Source organism: Melanerpes formicivorus, unplaced genomic scaffold, assembly GCF_026170545.1.
Source record: "Melanerpes formicivorus ecotype bairdi unplaced genomic scaffold, bMelFor1.0.p_v2 SCAF_9, whole genome shotgun sequence".
NCBI lineage: Eukaryota > Metazoa > Chordata > Aves > Piciformes > Picidae > Melanerpes > Melanerpes formicivorus.
The window spans coordinates 17,098,848-17,121,388 of record NW_027142361.1 but is presented as its reverse complement, the minus strand read 5'-3'; the positions used below and the strand labels follow the sequence as shown (position 1 = coordinate 17,121,388).

General features: G+C 46.9%; 1 protein-coding gene across 1 annotated transcript in view; it reads right to left on the bottom strand.

Annotated features, from left to right (window-relative positions):
- Positions 1–8,829: 8,829 nt before the first annotated feature.
- Positions 8,830–22,541, bottom strand: part of FZD3 (frizzled class receptor 3) — a 104,993-nt gene continuing 91,281 nt past the window's right edge. The window contains exons 5-7 of the mRNA XM_068143178.1: positions 13,637–13,785; positions 11,175–11,408; positions 8,830–9,059 (exon numbers count right to left, since the gene is read on the bottom strand). Coding sequence (XP_067999279.1) covers positions 8,846–9,059; positions 11,175–11,408; positions 13,637–13,785 — 597 coding nt within the window. The 3' untranslated portion in view covers positions 8,830–8,845. The remainder of the gene's footprint in view (positions 9,060–11,174; positions 11,409–13,636; positions 13,786–22,541) is intronic.

The window sequence follows — 22,541 nt, the reverse complement described above, 5'->3', positions numbered from 1 at the left end:
CTCAGCAGGATCTTTTAGAGTAGAGGGCCCCTCACCAGGATCAGTCTCCACCTCTTCTTCTCCATCTTGGGCCTTTCCAGCTCTAGTCTTTAAAGGAGCCATCTTGACTGGAGCTGTGTTTGAATTTACAGCCACCTTAATGGAAGCTGACAGGTCCTGAGATAAATCAGCTGCTGGGGCAGTGACTTCCGGTCCCACCAAGGGAGTGGGTGGAAGTGACGTTGCTCCGTTAATGGCCGATGGAGAAGAAGAAGAAGGAGAAGGAGTAGGAGAAGGAGTAGGCGCCATGTTGATACCAGCCGATGCCCTTGGCTGCTTGCCAGAATCAGCAAAGTCATTTAGAGCTGCTTTACCAATTAACTTTTTAGCCTTCTTTTTAACTGACACAGATTCCCCACACTCTTCGTCACTAGATGACTCTGGGACTGATCAAGAGCCACGGCGTTTTCTTTTTGATCTAGTTTTAATAACAAAACAAGCTCTGGACACCTTTCTCTCTCGCCGCAAAGAGACCAGCAGATACACGTTAATTATCACCAGCAGCAGGATTATAGACATGAAATAAATCACCTTTGGATCCCAGGCATCACCTAAAGTTACTCTCTCCTCAGGCGGAATCCTAAAACCCTTCATCTCAATTGGGAGAGTGGTGGAAGTAACATTCCTGTATCTCACTGGCCATAAGATATTAATACATTTTCCATACCATAATTTAACTCTATACATAACCCACATATAAATTGTCCACACCAAATATTTGCCCAGGTAATCCAAAATCAAACCCAAACAATACCTGTAAACCAGAGCCCCCAAAATTGAAAAGAATCATCGCTCCACAAACCACAATACCTTCATGTTTGCTAATTCAGCAGGAAAACACTAAATCAATCAAATAATAAATTGAACTAATTATGTGCCGCACGTTGGGTACGCCAATAAAAAAAAATGTCGTGGGGTGGAAGGGTAAGGCCAAGAAGCCTCCTCCCTTCCCCCTTGTAAGGTAAAAGGAAAAAAAAAATTGAAGGGAAAGAAAAAAAAACTCACAAGCTGAATTAGCAAGGCAGTGGAGCTATATTTACAAAGCAGTGTAGGATTTGCAGGGGAATATTTACAAATTTACAATATTTACAATATATACAAAGATATACAATAAGGTAACACAGAAATGAGAGTAACCCCCCTCGGCAGAGGGGGTTCCCCACCTCCGCTCTCCCCTCTTTCCCCCCCTTTCCCCAGAGTAGGTCAGAAAAAGGGAGAAAGAAGAAAGAAAGAAGTTAAAAGCAGTTTTGTGTTAATTGGAAAGGAGTCAATACAGGCCTTCTATCTTATCGGTTTCAAGGCCGAAGTCTTGGCAGAAAGCCCAGCAGAGAAAGAGCTGCTACCCAAAGAAGAGGCGGAAGCAAGACTGAAGATAAAGTGCTGGAAAAACCCAGTATACCCTCCTGCTGTCCCAGTTCAGAAGGTGCTTCCTCCCACTCTTCCAATGAAATTAGTTTAGATTATTCCTTCCATTTACCAACTTCCGTCCACCATATTCCCTTTCTTAAGGGCACAGCCTCAAACGGTCACAGTCTTGAAGATCTCTTCCAATCAAAACAATTCTGTGACTCTATGATCCAATATAATATATACTATGCTATACTATACTATTACATTCATTCTATTATTATAATACATCTTATAATTATTATGAATAGTATTAAAGTGTTGTATTACAGCAGCTTGAGATGAGGCTGACAACCACTTGGCACTGCAGATCCATCCGTCTTCAGCTTTCTCACCATTTCAGATGCTACCCCAAACCTGATGAGCATCCCTGCAGCCCTCTCTTGGCACACTTTCCAGCCACCCAGGAAACTTCTTAAAGCCTGCCCTGATGTAGAGACAGTTGCTTCAAAGTGGATCCAAGTGCTGTAGATGTGTTGCAAAGACAATGTGTTAAATGGGGGCATGAAGTAAAGCATCTTGGTGCAATGTGGGATTTAGTATAACAAAAAAGCAAATGAATGGGTGAGGAAAAAGTGGCATTGCCCAAGCTGAAGCCCTTGGACATGTCTTTATGGGATAGAGGGGGAGCAGGAGGTACAGGTGGGGCCGTGTGAGTGGGATGTGGATGTCGGGAAGAGGCAGGAAACACACAAAGGCATTGAAACCAGGGACTGACTATCAATCAAAAGTGCTTGGAATATCACAAAAACCAGTCAGACTGGTAGCAAAGCAGGTTGGAAATGTGGGTCCCAGCACGTGGCCATGCAAAAGGGTCAGCAGCTTTGTCCTGCTGTGTGGCAGTAGCACTGAGCTGGTGATAATGCCTGAAGAACAACTATTAAAAACGGATCCTTCTATTTCCACCTGCCATGCTTCCATCTTTTCTTACCGTGGATTTCTTGGAGACTTTAATTTCTTCAGGATTTGTGCAAGGCCAGGTTCTTCTCTGCCTTCAAACTGGTGAAGAAATTGCAATAAGAGCACGAGTCAGCAGGGCAGAGGGGCAAAGCTGGACCCAAACCAGCAAACAGAGTGCTTGGGTGCATCAGAAATGCAACAATGACTAAAACTGGCTGCCTTATTCTCAGTGTAGGGAGGAATGTGGGTCTGGGCTTCCCTCTGCCTCCAGCTCTGGCCATGACCCTTCTCTCAGCTACTCTTATTTCACACTCATTTGGTCTCCCTGTCCTGCAGGTCATTAAAACTACCTTTAAACTTTGCCTTCCACACATCCTGAGGGCTAAACTCGCTCATCCCTTGCACTGACTCCTCTGCGACATGCAAAGGCGGTGCACAAGTGGGCAGATAAATGACAACTCATCCCTGATGGTTTTAGCTGTGCTAAGAAACCCCCCACCGCCAGCTGCCCCAAATGCCTGAGGCAGACAATTTCCTCAGCTGCTCAACTTGAACGCTGGCAATGCTCACAAACCAGTTTAAAGCCAGGGAAGATATCGTTAGGAGGAGGGATATTGTCCCTTCTGCCCTCCTTGTTGTGGTGCAGGTCCTTACAGCAGGACAGGCAGATGCCTTTTCAGTGTATCCAACCAGCTCTGAGTCCCCAGCACTTGGTAGCCACAGCCCTACCTTGGCTTTCACTAAAAGTTTTCCATAGCCAGCAGCCACCACTCCCAGGGGCTCTTCAGGTGCTGCAGTTGCAGCATCCCCACAGAAGCTGATGTTTTGGGAAGGAGCTGCTGTGCTGAGGATGCTGTGCACATGGGCTGACTTCACTTCTCCATATGGCCCTGCACAATTTTTGTCTGAACCAGCAGCTCCTAAATTTCATCCTTGAGCTGAGTTAATTATCTTAATGAGACCCAAACCAGTAGCACCTGTGATTACTAATGGCAGTCATTTTATCACCAACATTGCAAGACCCACAGCATAGGGCTTCCCAAACTGAAATAACCACCTGTCTGCCTGGGTGCCAGGCAGCCACTTCACAAAAACAGAAGTCCCCTGTTCTTGTGTTTGACTGGGCAGCAAAAAACCCAGCACAAGCCCCCAGACACCCTCAGTGCTGCTGCTCCCAAATCCACCTGCCATGCCTTAGCTCGCTCCTCTTTTTGCTCACAAAATGCTGATGGTTTGAGCAGTCTGTTGCTCATAAAAGGGTGGAACAAACCAGAACCCAAAGTCTGTGGAAAGCTTTGTGTTTGCTGGAAGAGTGCCCGGTGTCCATGAGCACAGATGTTGAGGAAAAGATTAAGCCTAGAAAGTCCTTCTTCAAATTCAGAGCACTGGAGTAAAATGTAATATTCAAGTCTTTGCTGCCTCTGAGCTGGGTTTTAAGGGAGGAGATTAGTTCCACACAGTGGCGAGGGTTTGAAGGCCCATTGAGGAAGAGACTCAGGGTTTTTCCATGGTTTTATTAAAAACTTTCCAAGGTCTAAAATGAAAATGTACACCTACTACAACATGACCAGTTTGTACACTCACAGTTAAAGTGCTAAAAATTAAACATTACACAACCGACACTGGACTACTGTAAATGAGCCTACCAAGAGCCGAGCGCAAGTCAGGTCAGCTACAGTCAGGGCCTAGCCCATGCTAACAGCCATGTGCACCCTCTATGCACAGCTCCCACGAACACCAAAGCCTCTTCCTCTCTCATTCCAAAGGGCTGAAGTTACAACAGCGACAGGAGTGTGGTACAGGGAGAGGCAGCGGTGCTGGTACATGCTCCGGGACCTGCCAGAGCTGGCAGCCGCTGGCGACAGGCAAACATCGCCTCAGGCACCCTGCCTCTGGGGAAAAGAAATCTTGGTCCAGGTAGAAACAAAGGACATTGGGGTAGGAGTGAAATTCCACATTCAATTTGACATTCAAGGCTAATTAACCTAGGAGTGTTTCCCATGTGGGGGCTGCTCCACTCTGCACCCCAGTTTCATGGTACATCCAGAACTGCCTGATCCCTACTGCCATCTTTTGGGGGGGTCCTCAGCCCCCTGGAGCTGGGCTGTGGGGTCTGCTCCCATGGGTGGGCATTGCTCTAAGGGCTGGCCCCAAGTCGCCCAGTTCTTATGGTCTCCCCAGGTGCTTCTGAAGCTGTCTTCTCTCCCCTTCTTGCTGGAATAACTTGGCAGCCATGGTTGATTTGTATGTGGCTGGATTTTGGCTGGAGAAGCCCTGAGCAGCCCTATGCTCACCACTGACCCCAGGTACAGTTTATATCTAAAGCTTCCATGGTAAAATGTAGGTCTAAGAATTAAAAAGAGGGAGAGCTCTTCAAAGCAGACAAATTCATACCTAGATGTGACTTTTGGCTGCTGTTGGACTTTTTTAGGCTGTAAGAAGGTCCAATGGCAGGGCAGCTGCAGGGTGTCCTGAGACAGCCTCTGCCATACAGTGTGACCACACCTCTGAATCCTGATGTGTCACAGCACAATGAGATCTATGAAGAGATTAAAAGAGAAGGAGCATCACAAACTCAGGGGAAGCTGCTGCCAGTGGCAATCAGGCCAGTGTCTGTGTTCACCAGCTGCAGCCAAGTGCTCACCTGCCCTCAGCCACCTCCTGTTTGGCCAGACCCGATAGCAAAGGTGTTGGAGCAAAGCATGCTGTGCTGCATTGCTCCCTGCTGGAGGATAACCCAGGAGATTCAGTTCCCTGGATCACTGGGAACAAGAAGCCAAGGGATTTACGGGAAACTTTGATACCACAATCGTGCAAAGCAGCATTTTGGAGCTTCAGTCATTATGCATAGGATGGAGATACATTAACCTGCTGCTGAGACAAGCTGGCAGAACTGGGCTATGTACAATTTCTCTGCCTGCTTCAGAGCAGAGAGGGTCATGCTTAGCGGCATGCATCTGCTGGAGAGGAACAAAGTGCTACTGTGAAGCCCTCAGGAACCTGTGTTTGGCTACAGGTACATTAGGTCACGCCAAGCCCAAAGCAACCAGAGCGTTTCAGCAACTGCAGAACTGCCCTCCTGGGATGGGCTTTAGGCTCTGGGGGAATTCAAGGATTGGCATCAGTCCCAGAAACTAGATGCCAAGGCTAGAGATCTTGCCGGTCAGCTGGGGGTGCCAGATAGGAAAGCACCGCAAAAACACAGCCAAGTATCCCTGCCAGAGATGGTGGCCGAGCTGCATTCAACATCACACATGCCTCAGAGCCCCGAGGAACAATGATTTGGGAGCTGAAGCCCTGCCAGTGCCCGGGCCAGGGAAACAGCAACAGGGCTGGAGCAACAACCTGAGACATGAAACCTGAAACAGCCACTGGGAAGGGCTTTGAAACCCCAGGAAGGAATGCGGAGCTAGAGCGGCATGTCATCTTGGGTGTTGAAAAGCAAAGGGAGGGTCTGGGATTACAGGGGTAAGGGTGGGGGTCAGAAAACCCAGCCAGAACTTGGGGTCTACATTCTGATCACTCCTTTGGAGTAATCACATCTGTCCCTTGTGTGCAGGACTTGTGAGCAACAACAGCTTAGATATTCCCATCCGGAAATGACCCAAGAGCTAAACCTCAGAAATTAACACAATTTCCAGCAGGATGAATTTCAAACCTCGATCACCCTTACCCTCCCTGACTGAAAACAAGTCAAAGCATTGCTACTATTTAAAATAAAGTCCTGGAACTTGAGCCAAGAAGATCAAGATAAACACTAGAGCTTCTTTAGTTCAGTTACAGCGTTAGGGAAACTCAGCTGCCCAGATCCTTCTGCAGATCCAGATTCCTCACACTATCATCCCTTTGAGGCAGCAAGTTATTTAGTAGAGAATAAAAAATGGGTTTCACCTTTGTAGCTTACAGGGAATTGTAGCTTTGCCAGTTTAAGTCACTCAAAAGACTTTTCCTGCCCATCTGCTTTGAAAGAGGTGATCTGGAGAGTTATCCTTGTGGATGTCCCCTGGGGCTATTTGCAGAGCAAACCAAAGCAGCCAGTCTGCTCTGCCCTGAGGCAGGTGGAGCAGCAACCTCCCTGTGCTGGGTTGAGGCAGCCCCCTTCGCCACCCCTGGCAACAATAAACACTCAGACAAACGGATTGCAAAAGTGATGGAAAGTTTAAATAGAAAGCAGTGAACTTTTACAGAAAAGCAAAAGCAGAGTGACAAAGAAAAATCCCAAAGCAGACCCAGAGAGACCCCATCCCCACCTGAGGGTACATCCGAGACCCCCAGGGCTCCTTCTTCCCCCTCCCACTGCTAGGCTAGTCTCAGCTGGCCAGATCTGAGACTGCCCATCCCCCCGTGGCCTTGGGCCTAGCCAGGCCCAAAGCCAGGAGACATCTCCCCAGTTACCGGCTGACGGAAGAGGAAGAAAAGAGATAGTGCTAGACTCCGCACTGTATCTTATAGTGGTGCAAAGGATTGTGGTATGAAATACTACATAACTTCCTGTGTCCACCCCTCTGGGCTGGACTTCTGGACACAGGAAGTAAACACTGCAGGGGGGCACCCAGCTCAAACTGTAACACTCCCTTCCTGGATGTACAACAAAGGGAGCATGGGGGGTGTTGCTAAGCTTTGTTATTCCATGTTGGGTTTGTTTTGTGCTTCTCCTTTGGAGCAAAAGCCTGGTGGAAGCAGGAAAGACAATTTACAGTAAATATGTGTCCAAGACATGGTGACTCCCAGGGCAGCCTTTGATTTTCACATGCTTTGCTCGTGTCATCAGCTACAATTCAAATGAGTCATTGTGGCCCTGCTCCGATGCTGCAAAAGCCTCTGGAGCTGCTGCCCTAAGCCTGCTCTTGAGGTTGTGCCATCTAAGTGTGTACAAAGGCCTTGAAACACACCTTGAACAGGTCAAAAAGGGAATTATGTAAGGACAGTGTAAAAATAAGTATTCATTTCCCAGCAACAATGGGTAGTAATTACTGAGGTAGGTTTAAATGCAATCAGTGGTTCCTCATGTTGAATGAGTCCTGCAGTGGATGCTTCAGACAATCTACAGCACCATCCAAGACATGCCCCGATGGTTGCCAGCAGTGTCAACAAAGACTCGCCATACCAACAGATTATTTACACACAAAAAAGCCCAAACTGAGAATTCTCTAACAGGCAACTGAGAATTCTCTACAGGAATATGCAGTAGGGAATGAAAAGAGAAGAATCTACAGCAGAGGTGGAGCAGTAATGCAAGGAAGGAGCCAACAGTTTACAATGGATTCCTGTCTCCTCCTCCTCAAGGTGGCAATGCAGTGGGTTTCTGGCTGCTTTGTCCTGGCCTTTCCCCACCTGCTGGCAGCTCCTGCCTCGATTTCTCCCACTCATTTCTAAATTCCTGCTGAAAGCAAAGAGAATTCTCCCCAAAACCAGCCATGGTGTCACAAGGGAGGCAGCTCACCCCTGATTAAACTGCTCCTGTCTACTCTGGCCTCTGCCTGCCTCGCCCAGGTTATGGGGTCTGTAAATAGGCTTTGTTCTGTTTGTAAGCAAAACGTTCTACATTCTAATCTGGGCGACAAACACAGTTCTGCTATTCTTAATATTCTTTTTTAAATAGATAAGGAACAGGCATTCTCAGCTTTTATACATGAATCTAAAAAATAAGTGGCTGAAGATTATCTACATTAACTGGGTTTAAAATTGATCTCTGCCTACATAAATTGTAAACAAGTAGAAAATTTAAATAGTCTTCCGTAAAAAAGCAAGGACCACACAAGTTATACAAAACCCCCTCTGCTCTGCCTCTCTCTCATCCCCCCACCCTTCAGCCCTGGCCCAGCCACTGAGCCTGAGCAGCTCTGCTATGAGCTGGTAAGCACTAGCAGAGTCTCCTTTATGGATAAGAGGAATTTGGTATCTCTCTTCCTTCTCCAGAATGCTCTACTCTTGCATCACGCTTCCAGTGTAATCCGGACAAGTGCCTGCCGGTGCACACAGACGTCCTCTGTACAGCACCTCATGTGCCTTCCCTGGGTGAAATCCAGCATCGCCGTGGGATCTCATCAGAGCTGGAGGGAGGGATTCCTTTGGTATTCCAGGGTTCCCTTATGCCTTAGAGGGAAGAACCTCAGTGTTACCCTGCCAGCAGGTTTCCAAGGGTAACACCTACCAAGGTGCAGAGCTGTTGGAGGGAGGGGGGGATGTTTTTCAGCAACAAATAAGAAATTCAGCAAGGGTCTGATGAGTGACAGTTATTGAATAAATAATTACCTCCAGAAAGGTTCAACTGAGGCAACCAGCTTTTTACTCAGTAATTCCAGACCGCTGAATGCTTTAAGCACTGAGGCAAGTACAGGAGTGGTGGCTTCCAACACGAAGAAGCTGCTTTCAGCATCCTGATGGGACAAGATCAGCACCCGATGAGAGGCAGGATAATACTGAGCATCATCACATGGCTGAGGTGCGGCCGCCGGCGGTGCGACCACGTCTGTGTCTCCCTGCAGATCAGACGGGCTCAGGCGCTGGTGCCGTCCTCCTCAATCACGCGGTTCATGCTGGTCCCGTGCATGATGTGTGTCATTGGGTTGCTGCTGAGATCCCTGATGCTGCTGTGCTGGGACTGCTCGTTGAGCCGGTGGGAGCTGCTGTGCCTCGAGTGGTCTGTCAGCTGCGACATGCTGCCATGAGGTAGTCTTTCTTCCATGCCCCTGTAGCTGCAGGGAGTGTACCTAAGGGAGAAAACCAGAGGACAGTTGTTGCCATTCTTACTGCCACATATATGAATTAATGCAAATAAATCTCAGCACAAACCATCTCTGCTTTTGGAAATCATCCTCTGTGCAGCTCAGTCAATAGCTTACACAGTCCCAGGCAGATTGTTTCAACTCCTTACACAGCCTGAGTCTTATTCCAGCTCTACACAGAGTATTGATAATTATGTAAGATAAATGATTCACAGATTCCATGAGGTTGGAAGGGATCCTCGAAGGTCATCTTGCCCAACTTCCTGCAGTCAGCAGGGACACTTCCAACTAGATCAGCCTGCCCAGAGCCACATCAAGTCTAATTTTGAATGTCTCCAGGGGTGGGGCTTCAACCACATCCCTGAGCAACCTGGTCCACTATTTTACCATTCTCATAATAAAAAACTTCCTCCTGAAGTCCAATCTAAATCTACTGCTCCACAAACCAGTGTTCCTTGTCTATGAGTACAAGCCCTTCTAAACAGTCCTTCCACAGTCTTTCTGTAGGTTCACTTCAGATATTGAAATGTAGTTCCAGCAGGTCTATGTCTCTCTTATGTTGATGATAATTTAGGTTTTAAACCTTAACTACATCTTAAATTAGAGCAGGTAACTTCTAAGATTGTTTACTCTAGCAGGACCAGGACTATTTTCAGAAACAAAACCAATTTATACACAGTTTTGGACATTGAGTTAGAACAGAATAGAATAGAATAGAATTAACCAGGTTGGAAAAGACCTTTGAGATCATTGAGTCCAACCTATCATCCAACACTATCTACTATCAACTAAACCATGGCACCAAGCACCCCATCCAGTCTCTTCTTAAACACCTCCAGTGATGGTGACTCCACCACCTCCCCGGGCAGCCCATTCCAATGGCTATTCTCTCTTCTTCCTAACATCCAGCCTAAACCTCCGCTGGTGCAGCTTGAGACTGTGTCCTCTTGCTCTGGTGCTGGTTGCCTGGGAGAAGAAACCAACCCCCACCTGGCTACAACCTCCATTCAGGTAGTTGTAGAGAGCAATAAGGTCTCCCCTGAGCCTCCTCTTCTCCAGGCTAAGCAACCCCAGCTCCCTCAGCCTCTCCTCATAGGATCTATCTCTATCTATACCTATATCATCTATATCTATATCATCTCTATCTATATCTTCATCTTGTTGGAGCATGTCCAAGGGAAGTCAACAAAACCAGCCAAGAGTCTAGAGCACAAGTCTCTCAAAATAATTCTTTGATTCTAGGATTCTGTAAAAGCAGACACAAAAATAAGAAGCTGATTTTAGACCAGATCTGTTTTCTCATGTGCTCTGGTGATGTAACCAGATCACTGCAGGAAAAGCCTCACTGGATGCGTTCACACCACGTAATTCATGAACATTCTGAAAATATAATATTTTTTTCTCTTTCCAATCCAGTCACTGACAGGAAGATGAGATGTATCATAGTATCATTCAGGGTTGGAAGGGACCACAAGGATCATCTAGTTCCAACCTCCCTGCCATGGGCAGGGACACCCCACACTAGATCAGGCTGCCCAGAGCCTCATCCAGCCTGGTCTTCTCGACCACCTCCCTGGACAACCCATTCCAGGGCTTCACCACTCTCATGGTGAAGAACCTCCTCCTCACATCTAGCCTGAATCTCCCCACCTCCAGCTTCATTCCATTCCCCCTAGTCCTATCACTACCTGAGATCAGAGAAATTAAGTATGAGCAGAATTTCCAGTTTTAGAACCACAGAATCATTTAGACTGGAAGAGATCTTTATGACTATCAAGTGCAACATTACCCCATCACTGTCAGGACAACACTCAACCATGTCCCTCAGTATCCCCTCTACATAGGTCTTTTTAATCACTCCAGGGTATGGGGATCCAACCACTTCACTGGGCAGCCTGTTCCAGGCCTTGACAACCCTTTACATAAAGAAATTGTCCCTCATGTCCAACCTCCAGGCTGAACAATCCCAGTTCCCTCAGTTGCTCCTCACAAGACCTGTGCTCTAGATATTTCTGCAGTTTCATTGCTCCACTTCAGCAATGTGGTGGCCCAACGCCTGCCAGCAGAGGCTGGTCCATTTTGCTAAAAGAAGCCACGTACCGGCCGTCTCGTGATCGGTGCAAGCTGCCATGGTAGCTGCTCACTTTGCTGTGGACGCTGCCTGCCTTACTCCTTTGGTCATCCATCATCGCCAGCTGGGTGGAGGAGGCGTGTGTAGAGGTGCCCTGTGTGGAGGTGCCTCTTGACTTTCGGATGATGGGGGTGTTAGGATCTCTCAGCAGAGACTGAGCAAAGTCTGGCTCTTGCAGTGCTTGCCGGCTCTCGTTTACCACCCTGCAGAAGACAGGCAATTTGCACAGTTAGCATTAATGACTGCAATAGAAAAGCCACCACAGTAGCAGCACTGCAGCTCTTTTGCAAACAAAGCCAACAGATACTATAGCTTGGCAAGTAAAACCACCTATTTACATTAGAATGCCCCCTCTACATTTGGGGCACATTCTTGAATCCTTTCTACTCCCCATACCTGATCCTCCAGCCTAGATGTGTGCAACCACTGCTGTATTTACTTATGTGGCCTCAGTTTGTGAATAGAGTAACAGACTCGTGTACTCATTTTGGTTGGAAGAGACCTTTACGATCATGAAGTCCCACCCTAAACCCAGCACTGCCAACTTACCACTAAACCACTTTCCTCAGCACCACATTTACATTTCTTTTAAATCCCTCCAGGGATGTGACTCTTCCACTTCCCTGGGCAGCCTGGTTTAGGCCTTGACAACCCTTTCCATGCAGAAATTTTTTGTCATGTCCAACATAAAACTTCCCTGGCACAACTTGAGGCCATTTCCTCTTGTCTTCTCACTAGTGACTTGGGAGAAGAGACTGACCCCCACCAACCTCTTCCCAGGGAGTTGTAGGGAGTGAGAAGGTCTTCCCTGAACCTTTTTCTTTTCTCCAGGCTAAACAACTTTAGTTCCCTCAGCTGCTCCTCATATTGTTAGAAAAGAGACCCTGCTGTGGGCAGCAGACCCTGGGTCAGCAGGCTCCGATGACCCAGGACACTGCCTATTGGGAACATGGGAAACTGCTTCCTCACTCAAATCAGCACTTCAAATCTGGATCAGTGGTTATAGTTCTGCAGCTCCTCTGTTTGCTGAAACCCCTTGCTGGGAAGGGCTGTTGGGGCAGCATTGCACTTGGCTGCTCTACCACAGCATGCTAAAAAGGAGGAACTATCACACCCTCTACATTCCTTTTGGTTTTTTAATCTTTTTGTTGTGGGGAGGCCTTTTCCTCCCTTCCCATTCTCTTTATAATTCTTGCATGTACCATTTCCTCTGCCTGGCTAACTCCTCTTCCTTTTAGTTTCTTGAATAAAGAAACATTTAATCAAACTTTACAGAAGGTCATTTTACTTTAGCCTCAGCAGAGGGCCTGTGCAGCTAAGGATGGACAAGTCAAAGTCACAAAGTCATGGAGTAGTCACCATCTACTTAAAAGACAGTATTTACCATTATGGAAACAATATAGATTCTCTCAAATTTATGGGATACCTTAGTCTGCATAATTTCAACCTTACAGAAGCTCTAAGACTTTCTTACAGTCATATGGGGCAATGGTTTGAAACTGGAGCAGGGTAGATTTAGATTGGATTTCAGGAGGAAGTTCTTTACAATGACAGTGGTAAAATGCTGGAAGAGTTTGCCCAGGGATGTGGTTGAGGCCCTATCCCTGGAGACATTCAAGATCAGACTTGATGTGGCACTGGGCAGGCTGATCTAGTTGGAAGTGTCCCTGCTGACTGCAGGGAGTTGGATAAGATGACCTTTGAGGGTTCCTTCCAAATGAATGCAATCTGTGAATCTGTGCTTTGGCACCAATGCATAGGGGAGGATTAAAAGCACAGACTTTTAACTGAAGTTGTGGTAAAAAGAACATCAGTTTAATTTCAGTCTCTATGTCTGATTCATTTGCCAAGCACATCTGTAAATAAAACCTTTCAATTCCACCTCTCAGTAGATGGCAGAGAAGTTGTGGTATACAACTGAAACCTAATTCTTGTTTAAAAGTATTTTGGAAAGAGATGGAGTAACAGAGACTTGATTCAGAGACCAAACTATAGAAGAGTAGATTCAGATTGGATGTTAGGAACAAGTTCTATGCCACGAGGGTAGTGGAACACTGGAACAGGTTGCCCAGGGAGGTAGTTGAGGCCTCATACATGGAGATATTCCAGGCCAGGCTCAACAAGGTTCTGAGCAACCCTGATCTAGTGGAGGATGTCCCTGCTGACTGCAGGGTGGGTTGGACTAGATGACCTTTGAAGGTCCCTTCCAACCCAGACCATTCTATGACTCTATGAAAAATAACACCAATTCTTCAGAGGTTTTTTTAGCTATTGCATGTCTTCTTTCTCACTCCATTTCAGAGAGTGAGAAAAATCTTCCTGTCTTTGCCTCCATGAAAAACTACCAAAATCCCTCTTTTAGCACCGCAAGGGAAGAGGAGATTATTTGCCAGTACTCCCCCAGTTTATTCTGTTAGATACCAATACACACTCTTTTTTCCTGCGCCCATGGAAGAAGCTAGCCCACTCAAAACAGGTCTTTTTGCTTCCAACCCAGAAGACTGAGGGTATCCCCACGACCAAAGCCATGAGATATTTCATGAGGAAGAGAATCAAATCTGGATGACTCATCTGAGTGACCTAAAGAGAAAAAAAGAGAGAGAGAGAGAGAAAAGAGATTATAGAATCCATCATCATTCACTACTTCATTTATTAACTCATTTAAAATAACTGTTTCTGGCTTGGGCCAAAGTAAACATCAACAGGGTGCCTTTGTTTTGGGGGTCTGCAGAGCATGACCAAGTGTGTTGCATAGCCACTGTTAAGTAACACAAAAGACTCAGCTGCTGTGAGGTGTTGGCCTGGATTTGTATTTCTGGCCTTTTGTCTGTGCCCTCAATGATTGTGAAATATTTTCTACTCTTCAAATTATTAAGACTTGTTTATCTGATGGAATTAACCTACATTAAGCCAGGTGCTACACTTGCTGTTGGGAAAAATCCCAGTGAAATGCTTCCTGGGATGTTCAGTGGTGATCCCAGGTCAGGTTGGATGGGTCTCTGAGCAACCTGATCAAGCTGAAGATGTCCCTGCTCACTGCAGGGCTGTTGGACTAGACAAACTTTAAAGGTCCCTTTCTACCCAAACAATTATGTGATTCTGTGATCCTTTATTCCTCAGCCTTTGGTAGAGGGTTATACCAATAGAATAGAATAGAATAGAATAGAATAGAATAGAATAGAATAGAATAGAATAGAATAGACCAGACCAGACCAGACCAGACCAGACCAGACTGGAAAAGACCTTCAAGATCATCGTGTCCAACCTATCATCCAACACCACCCAACCAACTAAACCATGCAACCAAGCACCCTATCAAGTCTCCTCCTGAACACCTCCAGTGATGGTGACTCCACCACCTCCTTGGGCAGCCCATTCCAATGGGCAATCACTCTCTCTGTGTAAAACTTCCTCCTAACCTCCAGCCTAAACCTCCCCTGGCGCAGCCTGAGACTGTGTCCTCTTGTTCTGGTGCTGGCTGCCTGGGAGAAGAGACCAACCTCTGCCTGTCTACAACCCCCCTTCAGGGAGTTGTAGACAGCAATAAGGTCTTCCCTGAGTCTCCTCTTCTCCAGGCTAAGCAACCCCAGCTCCCTCAGCCTCTCCTCATAGGGCTTGTGTTCCAAGCCCCTCACCAACTTTGTTGCCCTTCTCTGGACACGCTCCAGCAAGTCAACATCCTTCCTAAACTGAGGGGCCCAGAACTGGACACAGGACTCAAGGTGTGGCCTAACCAGTGCAGTGTACAGGGGCAGAATGACCTCCCTGCTCCTGCTGGCCATACTGTTCCTGATGCAGGCCAGGATGCCATTGGCCCTCCTGGCTGCCTGGGCACACTGCTGCTCATGTTCAGCCTACCATCAACCAGTACCCCCAGGTCCCTCTCTGCCTGGCTGCTCTCCAGCCACTCTGACCCCAGCCTATAGCTCTGCATGGGGTTGTTGTGGCCAATGTGCAGAACCCGGCACTTGGATGTGTTAAATCTCATGCCATTGGATTCTGCCCATCTTCAAGTGCAAGCCTGAAAGATACCACCATCTTCTTACAAGAAGGCTGTAGAGGAAAGGAACTAACTTATTCTGTTGGATTTAAGTCCTCTGTAAGCATTTGTGTGACACTATCCCTCCCACTGTGATCATGGAAGGTACTCTAGATCTATAACATCCAATGGCAAATAAATGACCTGGAGTATAGGAAGGGGCTCCCTGCTTTTGAGGGAGAGCTGTTCAGAAAATGTAAATGAGGGATCAGTAGACAATAAAAGTGGCCACAGCAAAGCTGAGTCTGGAGGAATGGGTCTGCAAAAAACCTTGGATGATAAGAGTGGATGAGATCTATGAAGAGAGATGGCACAATAATGGAAGAGCCTGTAAGCAGAGAAAGAAAATTAAACCAGCCAGGGACCAAGACAGCATGCGAATGATAAGCAGATGGCATCAAAGGACAGGAGATGTGATGTCAAGAGCAGAAGGCAGAGGGGAAGAGAAGGGAGTAGAAGGGAGGGAAGGAGATCCTGTAGCTGAGAGCTCCTTGATAAGGATTGACAGGCCTTTAACTAGAGCAGATCCAGAGCAGAAGGGTCTTCTGCCTGAGAGGAGCTCTGCTAAAAGCAGTGGACGTGAGGCAGAAAAGGAACTTGACAGGCGAGGGGGAAGATGTCAGTGACTGTCTCCTATTGTGACACGTTGACAGTTTAAGGTTCTCACCAGAACACCATTAGGATGTGTGATGATAACGCTGGGAAAGATGGGAAAGAAAGGGAAATTCAATCATCTCCCATTAAATTTTCCTAGTCCCAACCAGAAGTAAAGTAGGTAGATAACAGAACAACAAAGATCCACAGGTGGCTATGGATTAGTACAGTAGGAAGGTTTGGGGCTGTTTAATCATGGGGAGATGCTCATGAAATTAGGTCTCTTTCCACCAACCAGTATCTGCAGCAACAGCTTTGAGACTGATGGTGACATAGCTGACATAGTTACACTCAAGAAAGAGATCTCCCAGCTTTCTAAAACCAGACTAAAATAACAAACAAGCTGTTTCAAGCCAGGTGAAAATTGCTCTGTGAGGTAAGAGTGAGACTGAAACACTTTCTCCAGTTGTGGGAATTAGGCTCAAATCCATCTTCCTGGAAAGCACAGGGGTAGGGGATAGGACTAGCAGCATGACAGGGAACAGCTTGTCTTGCAAGAAGCTTCTCTGGCCTATGAAGACTCAAAAAGTGGGGAAAAATAAATGCCATATAACATGAAATACCTAAAACTGAAATGTAGAAAGATGATTTGCCAGAAACAGGCTCACACTCCATGATTTTCCCACCACATAATGCTGAGGGCCAGCACAACTTAGAGATGGGCAACTGAAAATACAGCAATTGTTGTTTCAACACCTTATATTATTACACATTTTTAATAATATAACCATTATAGGTGGAAAATGAAAATGTCAGTGTCTTGCCTGAAAGCAAACAGTGCAGTGTGGCAGGCTAAGCACAGCAAGAATTCAGGACCAGAGCTACAAAGATGCTTTGGGGACTGGAGCACCTCTGTGAGGAGAAGAGGCTGAGAGACTTGGGGCTGTTTAGCCTGGTGAAGAGCAGAATGATAAGGGATCCTCTCAATGCTTGTCAGTAACTAAAGGGCACAGGACAAGAGGATGGGTCTAGACTCTTTTCAATGGTGCCCAGCAACAGAACAAGGGGCAACAGGCACAAAGTGGAATCCATGAGGTTCCATGTAATTGTGAAGAAAAATTTCTTTGCTTTGAGGATGATGGACCACAGGAAGAGGCTGCCCAGTGAGGCTGTGGAATCTCCTGCTCTGGAGAGATTCCAAACCTACAAGGACATTACTGCTATGAGCTGTGGTGACCCTGGGGCGTTGGACTAGATGATCTCCAGAGGTCCCTTTCAAATCCCACCATACTGGGATTCTGTAACAGGAAATTAAATGAGACCAAGGCTCTTGCTATGTCAGTTGGTTTCTCAGAACTGCCAAGTGTAGTTTCATCAGTCCCTGCCCCAAGAACAACACTGATGTTGAAGGTCTGGCTTCACAGAGGTTTTGACTTTATAGATCTTCCTATGGTTGCAACCATTTAGCCAGGCAGAACTAGTCTGAAGGCTTTCTAGATGCTTTTGTAGTTCATCTGTGAGATTCCACTCAGGTAAAAAACCCCAAACAATTACCTACTAAAAAATTACCCAAGAAAATTAAGTTCTCAAAAATTAACCTTATTATATCATTTCATAATGTGCAAATGGGGCCTTAAGTGGAAGAAATGGGGAAAGGTAATAAAGGTAATGCCTGGGTAAATGCTTCTGTTTACACGTAATGCTTGTCTGTGGAGCCTGCCATTACTGATGGCCTGAAGGGAATTTCCTTTCAGTTCTTGCATTAAGAATAAATCAACGGTTCCAGTGCTGGAGCTCTCAGTTCTTCACTTTGTTTTACTGACTGGAACACTCTGCTGAAGGTTTGAGCCAACAGAAAGCAGATGCTGTGATGGGTCCTACTGTCCAGACTGAATATATTACATAACCCTGTTGCTAAGGACATTATATTACTTCCATGAAGAGAAGGTCTCCCCCACTGCAAGGAGACCTTACTGTGGCTGTCAGCACCCAAAGGGGCCTATAAGAAAGCTGGGGACATATTTTTTAGCAGGACATGTTGTGACAGGACAAGGAGTGATGGCTTTAAAGTATAAGAAGAAGAATTTAGACTAGATATAAGACTAGATATAAGAAAGAAGATAGTTTATGCTGAGGGTGGTAAAACACTGGCCCAGGTTGCCTAGAGAGGTGGTAGATGTCTCATCCTTGGAGACATTCCAGGACAGTTTGGACAGGGCTCTGAAGAACCAGATCTAGTTGAGGATGTCCTTGCTCAGTTGAGGGATGACCTTTAAAGGTTCCTTCTCACTCAAACCATTCTGTGATGTTACAGTAAATCACTTGATAGCAAAGCTTCTGGATAAATGTATTTGTGCTGGGTACTATGAATAATTCCAAGCAAAAACTGAAATAATTCTACACAACAAACACTTTTCAGGTGAAAGAAAGAGCATCCCGCCCCTTGCCAAAGGAAGTTAATAACCATCATCACACAGATTTCTTGCAAATCAGTCTCTTTGCACAGAGGAAGCAACCAATGGAGTTATGCAGATTGAACTCCCTGATCATTCACACTGAAGTAACTGCACCTGTTTTAAACAACATCCATTCACCAATTATGAGACATTTACAATAATTAACACAGGAAAAATAAAGCCTGCAATTACTGTTCCAGGCTTATAAAACTTAAAATACCAGGTATTCAAACCCAAAGCTGCCATCTCATTTCCCAGAAGCATGGCACTCATGTAACCTCAAGGCCAGCATGTCACCGTTTTCACAGAATCCCAACATGGTGGGGATTGGACAGGACCTCTGCAGATCATCTAGTTCAGCCTCCTCCTAAATGAGCTTCACCCAGAGCAGGTTGCCAAGATTACATCCAGGCAGGTCTGGAATCTCTCCAGAGAAGGAGACTCCATAACGTCTCTGGGCAGTCTGGTCCAGTGCTCCAGCACCCTCACAGGAAAGAAATTTTACTTCATGTTCAGATGGACCCTCCTGAGTTCCAGCTTGTGCCCATTGTCCCTTGTCCTGTTGCTGGACACCACTGAAAAGAGTCTGGCACTACCCTCTTCCCCCTGCCCTTTAGCTTCTAATCAGCACTGAGAAGATCCCCACTCAGTCTGTTCTTCTCTAGGCTAAAGAACCTCCCCAGAGCCCCAAGTCTCTCACAGCCTCTCCACCCCACAGAGATGCTCCAGTCCTCTCAGCTTCTTTGTTGCCTCCACTGGACTCTCTCCAGTGAGAGTCTCTCTGTCTCTCTTGAACTCTTTAGAATAAACCTTTATTAGAATAAACCAAACCAGGTTGGAAGAGACCTTCAAGATCATCGTGTCCAACCCATCAACCAATCCAACCCACCCAAACAGCTAACCCATGGCACCAAGCACCCCGTCAAGTCTCCTTCTGAACACCTTCAATGACGGCGACTCCACCACCTCCCCGGGCAACCCGTTCCATAGCGCAATCACTCTTTCTGTATAGAACTTCTTCCTAACATCCAACCTGAACCTCCCCTGGCGCAGCTTGAGACTGTGTCCTCTTGTTCTGGTACTGGGTGCCTGGGAGAAGAGACCATCATCAGCCTGTCTACAACCTCCCTTCAGGTAGTTGTAGAGAGTGATAAGGTCACCCCTAAGTCTCCTCTTCTCCAGGCTAAGCAGCCCCAGCTCCCTCAGCCTCTCCTCATAGGGCTTGTGTTCCAAACCCCTCACCAACTTTGTTGCTCTTCTCTGGACTCGTTCCAGCAAGTCAACATCCTTCCTAAACTGAGGGGCCCAGAACTGGACACAGTACTCGAGGTGTGGCCTAACCAGTGCAGTGTACAGGGGCAGAATGACCTCCCTGCTCCTGCTGGCCACACTGTTCTTGATGCAGGCCAGGATGCCATTGGCCCTCTTGGCTGCCTGGGCACACTGCAGGCTCATGTTAAGCCTACCATCAACCAGCACCCCCAGATCCCTCTCTGCCTGGCTGCTCTCTAGCCACTCTGACCCCAGCCTGTAGCACTGCATGGGGTTGTTGTGGCCAATGTGCAGAACCCGGCACTTGGGTGTGTTAAATCTCATGCCGTTGGATTCTGCCCATCTGTCCAGCCTGTCCAGGTCTCTCTGCAGAGCCTCTCTACCCTCCAGCAGATCAACTCTTGCCCCCAGCTTGGTGTCGTCAGCAAATTTACTGATGATGGACTCAATGCCCTCATCCAGATCATCAATAAAGATGTTAAAGAGCACAGGGCCCAGCACTGATCCTTGGGGCACACCACTAGTGACTGGTTGCCAGCTGGATGTGGCACCATTCACCACCACTCTCTGGGCTCGGCCCTCCAGCCAGTTCCTAACCCATCGCAGTGTGCTCCCGTCCAAGCCATGGGCTGACAGCTTGGCCAGCAGTTTGCTATGGGGGACGGTGTCAAAGGCCTTGCTGAGGTCCAGGTAGACTACATCAACAGGCCTCCCCACATCCACCAGGCGGGTCACCTGATCATAGAAGGAGATCAGGTTGGTCAGGCAGGACCTGCCCTTCCTAAATCCATGCTGGCTAGGCCTGATCCCTTGGCCATCCTGTAACGAGCCCGTAACGAGCCAGGACTCCTCATGTGGCAGTGATGGGAAGAAGAATCTCCCTTGACATGCTGGCCACATTCTTCTTCAGGAGACCACTGGCATGCTTGGCCATGAGGGTACACTGCTGGCTCATGGGGAACTGGTTGTCCACCAGCACTCTGAAATCCTCCTCTGCAAAGCTACTTTCCAGCTGTTTTCCAGTAGCCCCTAACCTCTCCTGGTACAGGGGGTTATGCCTGCTCTGGGTGACACTGCTTTATCAGGAGTGTTGGACTAGATGGATCTCCAGTCCCTTCCAACCCCCACCATTCTGTGATTCTGTAACTTCAGCATCCTTAGTGGTCTATTTTAGGACTTCAGTGTTAACCACAGATTATACATGACAGTAATTTCCCTTGAAATGAGTTCTGTCTGATCATTAACTTCAATTTTCAGTTTCGTTCTGCAAGGAATCCAAGTTGTGAAATGCTAATGAAAAAATCCCCAAATGCATCTGAAAACAGAGGGTTGAACAACATTTCAGCTTCACATTAACAGCTCTCAAATACTATAACTTTTTTTGGCACAGATGCAGGACCATGAATCCCATTAGAAAAGCAATCCCTTTAATACTAGACTTCCACAACAGCTGCAATGAGGAAAAAACCCTCTTAGAGCTAATACTCCAGTTAAGACCTGCTCCACACGTTGTCAGCGGAAACAAGAAGCTGTGAGCATCTACTAAGCAATTTACTTCAGGCATTTCTTCTGTTCCCTACTTGGCACTGTTACCAGACCCTTCTTTATGCCTGTTGACCTCTGCACTCCCCTTGCTATCATCTATTGAAGGCTTTCAAAATACCTCCTGTGTATTGGAAAGCCACCAATATGTCTAGAGACATTTGCAGACCTCCTCTGGGCCTTAAGGAACTGTGATAATACTTTTCTTTCCAGAGAGAAGCCAGTCTTGGAAGCATGCTGCTGTTCTGAACAAGAGATGTCTTTACATGAGGGCAGAGAGTGTCAAGGAATCAGAAGGCAAGCAGTAGTGATATCTTTCAAGATGAGAACCTATCCTAGCAGAAAGATAACACTGGTGGCGATTCTCCATTTTCCTTCACACCTGACTGCTTTTCCAGAGGTGCAGGAGGGGCTCATGCACTCCAGCAATGTGAAAACTCAGGGCAATCCCAAAACCAAATATAGGCTGGACAGAGAATGGATATAGAGCAATCATGACACTAAGGACTTGGAAGTGCTGTCTGAGGAGAAGTTCAAACTGAGCCAGAACTGTGCACCTGCAGCCCCAAGAGCTAACTGTATCCTGGGCTGCATCCAGACCAGTGTCGCCAGCTGTGGTGGGTTGAGAGAAGGCCTAGCTCTCCCTCCAGGTTTAGCCTCTCCTGAGGGTGAAAATACCCAAACAGTTTTACCTAACAGATTCTTTTCTCTAACAACAGGAACTCTATCACCTTCTACTATTTGTAGCAGATTGGAATGTGCAGGTCCAGCTCGGTTCACTGAACCTCTACTATTTACCAGCCAGGTTGCTTGTGCTAAATGTTTTTCCCAGTTTTTCAAAGATCCACCCCCCATGGCTTTAAGAGTGGTCTTCAACAAACCGTTGTAGCGTTCAATCTTCCCTGAAGCTGGTGCATAGTAAGGAATGTGGAATATCCACTCAATGCTGTGCTCTTTTGCCCAGTTCTTTACAAGATTGTTCTTGAAATGAGTTCTGTTGCCTGACTCAATCCTCTCTGGAGTTCCGTGTCTCCACAGGATTTGTCTCTCCAGACTGAGAACGGTGTTGCGTGCAGTTGCATGTGGAACTGGATAAGTTTCCAACCATCCAGTGTTTGCCTCTACCATAGTAAGCATGTATTGCTTACCAGAACAAGAACGTGGTAGAGTGGTGTAGTCAATCTGCCAAGCTTCACCATACTTGTACTTGGACCATCTGTCACCATACCACAAGGGCTTAAGTCGCTTTGCCTGCTTAATAGCAGCACAAATGTCACAGTCATGGATGACTTGGGTGATAGCATCCATGGAAATGTCTATGGATCTGTAACGAGCCCACTGGTATGTTGCATCTCTGCCTTGATGTCCTGACGAATCATGAGCCCACTGAGCTAAGAATATTTCACCTTGGTGATTCCAGTCAAGATCAAGAT